At 43.0% G+C, this 7,998-nt stretch overlaps 1 protein-coding gene across 3 annotated transcripts; it reads left to right on the forward strand.

Moving 5' to 3' along the window:
- The first annotated feature begins 893 nt into the window (after nucleotides 1-893).
- On the forward strand, nucleotides 894-6,513 carry LOC111646303 (U3 small nucleolar RNA-associated protein 18 homolog). 3 transcript variants are annotated; one of them, XM_023395766.2, is made up of 13 exons: nucleotides 894-1,245; nucleotides 1,845-1,993; nucleotides 2,478-2,573; nucleotides 2,655-2,725; nucleotides 2,801-2,919; nucleotides 3,629-3,754; nucleotides 3,843-4,017; nucleotides 4,152-4,252; nucleotides 4,715-4,805; nucleotides 4,923-5,046; nucleotides 5,143-5,317; nucleotides 5,810-5,952; nucleotides 6,217-6,513. In XM_023395766.2, the coding sequence occupies exons 1-13, from the start codon at nucleotides 1,027-1,029 to the stop codon at nucleotides 6,239-6,241; spliced, it is 1,614 nt and encodes a 537-aa protein (XP_023251534.1). In that variant the 5' UTR covers nucleotides 894-1,026; the 3' UTR covers nucleotides 6,242-6,513. The 3 variants fall into 3 exon arrangements, with proteins under 3 accessions (XP_023251534.1, XP_023251537.1, XP_023251536.1); XM_023395769.2 differs by having other exon boundaries at nucleotides 2,655-2,719; nucleotides 2,798-2,919; XM_023395768.2 differs by having other exon boundaries at nucleotides 1,848-1,993.
- Nucleotides 6,514-7,998: the final 1,485 nt, after the last annotated feature.

The raw sequence follows: 7,998 nt of genomic DNA on the forward strand, positions 1-7,998 counted from the left end.
CCCCCCCCCCCCCCCCCCGCTGCTCTGTTTGCCTTACAAACTGTTTGCTGTAAATCCCGTCCGTCAGTCAGAGCGTGTACAAAGCTTCTAAACAAACAGAAACCTGTGAATAACTGTGACTTATTATTTCCTGGAGGACGGACGGTCTGTAGTGATGATACCTGTAGTGGTGATACCTGTAGTGGTGATACCTGTAGTGGTGATAGTGTCAAACTGTAGCTTTAGGTCCAAACTGGGACAGTCCCAGTTTAACAGCATGCTCGCTCTCACTGGTCTCTCCTTATTTTAACTGCAGCTGTTTGAACTCTGAAATAAACTCTCATCATTTACTGATTCTGTTTCCTGTTTCTGTCTTTAAGATTAAAAGAGCCACACCTAAATAACTGGGGGTTTTTTTTGGTAACCATAGCTACTTGTTTGTGTTCATGTGTGCAGAGGCTCCGGTGTTTGATTCACTGTGAGAAAGTGGATTTCTTTTTAACAATAGATGATTTCCTTGTACAAAATGCAAGGATTCAGCAGATGGTACTTTCCTCTTGTGGACATTATTGTGGAAGGATATTACATTAATCAAAGGTATTTTTATTGCCAATCTTTTATAAAGATGGGAAACGTTTATTAAGCACTCAACTGACTGACATCTTCATGGATGATAAAAACAGGAGATTTTAGAGGCAAATAAATAAATAATAGGTATTTCATTAATAAATAGAATGTTCCAATTCAAGTATATGAATAATTTACTAATCAATATATTAAGTAATAAACAGGTCAAATTAAAAATGAGTTTATAATAATACTTTTATTTTGGTGAGCGCGCTGCAGTTCTGTCTCTGAACACTGGGGGGCAGACTTTTATTTTCTCACGGTCGGAGGAGGGGACCTTTCCGGAAGCACGTGATTTAACGCACATGTGCATCAACATCAGCTGCTGCCCGGCGATAGAAAATAGAAAATACTGTTCTCCACATGTTGCGACGGTTGGTTATAAATTGTTAGTTTTCTGTTTGGAGTTTTGGTGAAAACATGGCGGACACGAACGTCATCAAGCTGCCGGTGACGGAGGAGAGAGGACCGGCCACGAAGAGAGCTCGACCGCCGCAGTTTGACCCAGAAGAAGAAGAACAAAACCGGCAGAAAAACGTGAAGCGCGTGGCGGCGCTGGGGGAGAAGGACGGGTCGGTGAAGCTGCTGGAGGAGCTGGTGTTCGGGGCGGAGGCCGAGCTGCTGCACCGGCTGGTGGAGGTGAGGCTGCCCCACACTCCCTGCACAAGTTACTGCTGTTTGAGGCCAAAAACTTATAAACTACTAATGATTTTAGTTACTTCCGGTAAATTCTAACCCTGGTGTCAACCTAAAGTTTGTAAATAAACATATGTTATGTTCTCATGGTCATAAACAAATATGGCGACGTTTATGAAACAGAAAATTCACTTCAGTTTGACTTCAACATAAAGTTTAACTTCTCCAGTAGCAACATTTAGCTCCTGTTTAACCAGCTGTTCTCCAGGAGTCATATAGTTTATTTTGGTGACACCAACAGTGGAAACTTTGGACGGTAGGATTCATGACTAATCGATGAAAGTATATGGAGAGTTTATGTGGGATTTATGAGCTAGACTTTATGAATCATACAGCACTAAATGTGTTGTTCTAGCAGGGTTGTGTAATTACTGACAAGCAAAGGACTATGAGCTTGTACACTTTCTGAATGGAGTTTGGTTCTTAGTCAGAGAAACTGCACTGATGCACTTCACATTCACATCCCTCAGCTGTTTTTAAAAATGTAGTTGTTCAGCTCAGATCCCGTGTTGGTTTTTAAATCTGCACTTCCTGTCGTTGAGCAGGAGGATGAGGAGCGGACTGACACTCTGCTGGTGGAGGACGAAGACGAGGAGTCCGGTGAATCGGAGGATGAGAGCGAGGCTCGTCTGCAGCTCCAGCCGGCCAGGAAAGCCGCCTGGGTGGATGAAGACGACGAGCTGGAGGAAGAGTGAGTGCTCATTCACAAAGACGGTTCTGGTTCATCTCAAGAGGGTTTTGTCAGATTCTTCATGTGTCTTATCTCTTGTGTTTTTCCTCTTGTGAAACCTGAAGAACAAAGATAATGACAAGGTCAAAATACTGAAAACACTGATACGTTTCCATGACGTCAGACTGTCTTCAGGTTCAGATAACTGTATTTATGCAAAGAAGACCCGACAGCAGCCATTACTACAGTATTACATACTCAGCAGTTTACACTGTGTGTGTGTGTGCGTGTGTGTGTGTGTGCGTGTGCGTGTGTGTGTGTGTGTGTCAACAGGAACAGGAAGGTGTAGTGATGGTTGTTTGTAAGGTGATGTAAACACTGTTGCTACTGATCACATGATCAGATCTCAGTGACATCAGACCATGATGTAGCAGGTTGTAGTTAGCGTGTTCAGGTAACGTGTCTGAGACCTGGATTGATGACTCCACGTCTCTGCGTGTTTCAGGGTGGACATGAAGCATCGTTACCGCAGACACCTGGTCCGAGGCGAGGCCGAGTCCACCATGACCAAACAGAAACTACAGCAGAGGATGAGGGAGCAGTGAGTGAATACACACCTGTACACACCTGTGCACAGCTTCACTTGCACACACTCTGTGGTGCTGACCCTGCCGTGTTTCAGGTTTCAGAAGTCGATGGGAGGAGCTCCGTCCTGGGCGGAGAGCGGCGCCAAAAAGAAGAAGAAGAAGAAAGGTAGAAACATACAAACAGGATTTTAATGATTCTTCTAAATTCTTCTGTATAAACCACGATTCTGTGTTCCTGAAGCTGATGATGATGATGATGATGATGAAGATGAAAATGAGGAGGAAGAGGAGGACGACCTGCTGAGGAGGACGGGAAACTTTGTGGCGTTTTCAGACACTCTGCCCAGCGGCATCGTGAGGGTCAGTGACTCTGTTTATTTGTCACAAATTAAAGGTTCTGTAAATGATCATTGTGGCCACTAGATGTCGCTGTAGATCATAAGCTGATCAGACCAAAACTAATTCTTTATCGGTCACAACCAGAGGTAATGACACTGATGGAGCAGGTAATAACACTGATAGAGGTAATGACACTGATGGAGGTAATGACACTGATGGAGCAGGTAATAACACTGATAGAGGTAATGACACTGATGGAGCAGGTAATGACACTGATAGAGGTAATAACACTGATAGAGGTAATGACACTGATAGAGGTAATGACACTGATGGAGGTAATGACACTGATGGAGCAGGTAATAACACTGATAGAGGTAATGACACTGATGGAGCAGGTAATGACACTGACGGAGGTAATGACACTGATGGAGGTAATGACGCTGACGGAGCCACCTGCACTAACATGAACACGCTGTCAAAACAAAGACCAGATAAACTCTGATGACATCACACACAGAGGGGGCGTGGCTTCATTATTGGCTCAGTACGCCATTATTCCACTATATCTTTACATAGAGAACAGCTGTTTGCTGTTTTAATGCTTTAAACACCTCTACAGAACTTGGAGAAGGTTGTCACTCATTTTCATCATCCCTGCCATAGAAGCTCCGCCCCCTGCTTCTGGTGATGATGATGATGCTGATGTGTTTATTCTTCCTTCCTGTCTCAGATGAAAAAGTGTCTTCACGCCAACAGCGCTCGTCCGTCAGAGGACAGACTGACCACGGTCCAGTTCCACCCCTCCGCCCAGGTCGTCATGACGGCCGGCCTCGACCAATCAGTGTCGCTCTTTCAGGTACAGACAGCCGGTCGGCCCTCCAAGGTCAGGTGGAGTAGATCATGTGACTTTACAAAGGTGTGTGTGTGTGTGTCTCCTCCTGCAGGTGGATGGGAAGACGAACCCGAAGATCCAGAGCATCCACCTGGAGCGTTTCCCCGTCCACAAAGCTCAGTTCAGCCGCGACGGAGAGACGGTGATCGCCACCAGCCTGAAGAACAAGATGTTCTACCTGTACGACATGATGGAGGGCCGGGTCACACCTGTTCACTCCGTCAGAGGTCAGTCAGAGGTCAGGAGAAAAACAGACACTGAAGTGCAGTGTTCAGTTGTCCTCAGTCTGAGCCTACCTGTGGACGTCCACCTGAAGCCTTTCAGAATAAGAGTCTGTAAACAGCTGTTGTTTGTTGTTCAGGTCTGAATGAAGCCAGAGTGAAGGAGTTCTCAGTTTGTCCTGAAGGAGGCGCTCTGCTGCTCACAGGCACCAACGGATACCTGCACCTGCTCACACTCAAGGTGACTCTTCTTCTTCCTTCAGGTGTCCTCTGACGTGACGTCTGAGAGTCACTCGTTTGATGAATTATAAACTGACATTTATAATATTTTTAAACTCAAGTCTCAATTTGACTGTTTAAGTAAAATTAATAAAGTAAATTTAAAATAAAATGAAAAAACTCGTTACGATTCAAAATTTAAAAAAATTGTGGCTTCATGAATAAAAATACAGAAATAAACTTAAATTATGCTCAGTTTAAAAAAATATACATATCAATACAAAATACAAACAAAGATATAATTAAATTATTTAAAAAAACTGAATTAAAAAATAAACTGAAAATCACAAACTGATGATGTAAAGTCAAAATGATATAAAATTAATTGAAATGTGGAGATGGAAGAAATAAAAAGATATATATGAAGTGTGTGTGTGTGTGTGTGTGTGTGTGTGTGTGTGTGTGTGTGTGTGTGTGTGTTCAGACTAAGGAGGTTGTTCGTAGTATGAAGATTAACGGTGACGTCTGTGGCGTCGCCTTCTCCCATGACAGCGGCAAAGTCTTCATCAACTCAGGTGAGTTCATGATGTTCAAGGAATGTGTGACATCACACATCACTTTCCTGTGTCAGTCATGTGACACGTGTGTGTGTGTGTGTGTGTGTGTGTGTGTGTGTGTGTGTGTGTGTGCAGAGGAGGGGGAGGTGTATGTTTGGGACATGCGCAGCAGCCGGTGTGTGAACAGGTTTGCAGATGACGGCTGTGTGAAGGGGACGTCCATCGCCGCCTCACGTAACGGACAGTACTTGGCCTGCGGGTAAGACACGCCCCCACACACATATCCCGCTTCCCGATTGGCTGACAGCTGACTGTCCCAGGTGTTAAACTAGTGCTGATCTTCTGTCTGTTTCAGCTCTCAGTCGGGCGTGGTCAACATCTATTCTCAGGAGGCGTGTCTAAATTCAGCCAATCCAAAGCCCCTGAAAGCGGTGATGAACCTGCTGACCTCAGCGACCTCCCTGACCTTTAACCCCACGTCTGAGATCCTCGCCATTGCGTCCCGAGCCGAGGACGAGGCTGTACGGCTGGTAAGGTCCTGATGGTAGAAAACATCAGGGGTTCTGACCCTGGTTCTGACCCTGGTTCTCACCTGTATCAGTCCTGGTTCTGACCCGGTTCTGTCCTGGTTCTCACCTGTATCAGTCCTGGTTCTGACCCAGTTCTCACCTGTATCGGTCCTGGTTCTGACCCTGGTTCTGATCCTGGTTCTGACCCGGTTCTGTCCTGGTTCTCACCTGTATCGGTCCTGGTTCTGACCCTGGTTCTGACCCGGTTCTGACCTGTATCAGTCCTGGTTCTGACCCGGTTCTCACCTGTATCTATCCTGGTTCTGACCCTGGTTCTGACCGGTATCTGACCTGTATCAGTCCTGGTTCTGACCTGGTTCTCACCTGTATCGGTCCTGGTTCTGACCCTGGTTCTGACCTGTATCAGTCCTGGTTCTGACCCGGTTCTGTCCTGGTTCTCACCTGTATCGGTCCTGGTTCTGTCCTGGTTCTGACCCGGTTCTGTCCCCTCAGGTCCACCTGCCCAGCCTCAGCGTCTTCTCTAACTTCCCCGTCTCTAAGAGGAAGTTCGTGTACCGAGCCAGCTGCCTCGACTTCTCCCCACACAGCGGCTTCTTCTCATTGGCCAACAACAAAGGACACGCCCCCCTCTTCAGGTCAGTAGGCCAATCAGCTTCTCCCACTTCTCTTTACTCCTCCAAAGAAGTTGGCTAACGTGCTAATGCTACACACACAGAATAAACTATAGAAACTGATCTGAGGTCAGTACGAAGCTGAAACGTGAATTGAATTAGAATTATTAATATTTATAATCACTGACATTAATAACCAGCGTCTGTTTCCATCAGTGTTTGAACATCAGAGCCTCTTCAGGCTCCCTCAGTGTCTGTTGTTGAACTGAACTTCCTGTGTGTGTTCAGGCTGCTGCATTACAAAGACTTCTGACGGAAACGACGGCCAGAGACGAGACGTCGAGCTGCTGCTGCTGCTTCATGTTTTAGCTCGTTATCTACAAACTCTCCAAATGATCAAACCTCAAATCTGATGAAGGATTTGGAAAATGATTGACAGGAAGTAGACTGACAGTTCGTGGTTATGGCGAAGGTGTGAGGTTTGGTTCAGACGCTGAAGACGCACGAGCCGATCAGCTGATCAGTCTGTATCTGTCCACGTCTGTTTTTATCTTTTGTATAAAAGAAATAAACCAGTTCAACATGTTTCATGTCTCTGTTTGGTTTTTCAATCCTGAAACTCAGACTGGAGCCAGGAGGAGACTGAACGAATCAGCTGATCAGCTGATCAGACCTGCAGTCAGCTGATCAGCTGATCAGACCTGCAGTCAGCTGGTTCAATGAAGAGTCAGCACAGAGCTCAGACCAGCTGCTGCTTCAACCACAACATCTGCTTTCTACTTTTCTATTCCACATCCAGCTTCACTGTGGAAATTATAATCATTTTAATTGTCATTTTGATGTTTAGAGTTTGGACTTGGTTTCTCATAATGTTGATTTGATAACTGATAAAACTGATTATTGTATTTCAAAGTTTTGACTTCACATCCTGTAACTTAAATATCATAATTCTGACTTTAAAACTAATAACGTCACAATCTTGATTTTGTATCTCATAATTTAGGATTAAGATCATGACTGTCTATCCCATGATTTTAAAATCACAATATTGATTTGAAAACTAATTATTTATTAGTATCAAACTTTTAACTTCATAATCTACATTTTCTCATTTAGATTTACAATCTCATCGTTTTGTCTAAATATCTTCATCTTCTATAAAATCTTGGCATCCCACAGTTTTAGCTAAAAAATTCTAACTGACTTTTAACTAATTTAAACAGATTATGACTCAAGATTATAAATGTGACTCAAACATTGTAATTTAGATTTATTGTTTAATCATTTTAACTCAGTCTGTATTTTACAGTTGAGGATTAAAACCATAACTTTGATTTACGATCTTATAAGTTTAACTTTGAAGAATTCTGATTTTAAAATTTTAATTTGTTTCTCAAATGTGTGACGAATAAAATCAAACGTCTCATAAGTTCGTATTTTCTCATCGTGATTTAGTTTTGATTTATTTTTATGTTGATAATTTTGACAAAATGTCTTTTGACTTTGACTTAAAAAGCACAAAGTTGATGTAGTAACATTGTAAATTTGATGTTTCACGTCTCAGTTTTAACTTGAATCATTTTATATCATTTATAATATCTTTAGTTGTTCCGCAATATTATCTTAATAATAATTTGGCTTTTTTTTCAGTTTGACCTAAAAATGAGGATTGTGATTAAAAAATCATAAATATGACTCAGTATCTTACAACTGTGACTCAGCAGTTATAATATTAATTTACTATTTCATCATTTAATTCAAAAATCATAAAATCATAATAAGGAGTTATTAACTCCTCATTTTTAAAACTCATTTGACTTAATCCTGATTTTATTTTGTTCCTGATCATTTCGACTCATCGTGAAACTTTTCATCAGTTTGTTTCTTGTGTCAGAAACTGATTCACAGCTTTGATGAAGTTACAGAGCACAACAGCCAATCACAGGCCAGGACGAGCCCCCGCCAAACAGGATTCACCAGCTCACACACCTTGACCGACACACACATAAACACACCTTCACCTACACACACACACACACACACACACACACAGACACACACACACACACA

Source organism: Seriola lalandi, unplaced genomic scaffold, assembly GCF_002814215.2.
Source record: "Seriola lalandi dorsalis isolate HSWRI2012SDOR001 ecotype SW California unplaced genomic scaffold, Sedor1 jcf7180002054969, whole genome shotgun sequence".
NCBI lineage: Eukaryota > Metazoa > Chordata > Actinopteri > Carangiformes > Carangidae > Seriola > Seriola lalandi.

Bases quoted from the DNA above. Each gene is read 5' to 3' on its own strand.
- LOC111646303 (XM_023395766.2), top strand. From the start codon at position 1,027: ATGGCGGACACGAACGTCATCAAGCTGCCGGTGACGGAGGAGAGAGGA. The intron at 2,726-2,800 runs GTAGAAACATAC...GTGTTCCTGAAG, and splicing joins AAAGAAGAAGAAGAAGAAAG to CTGATGATGATGATGATGAT. The intron at 5,318-5,809 runs GTAAGGTCCTGA...CTGTCCCCTCAG, and splicing joins AGGACGAGGCTGTACGGCTG to GTCCACCTGCCCAGCCTCAG.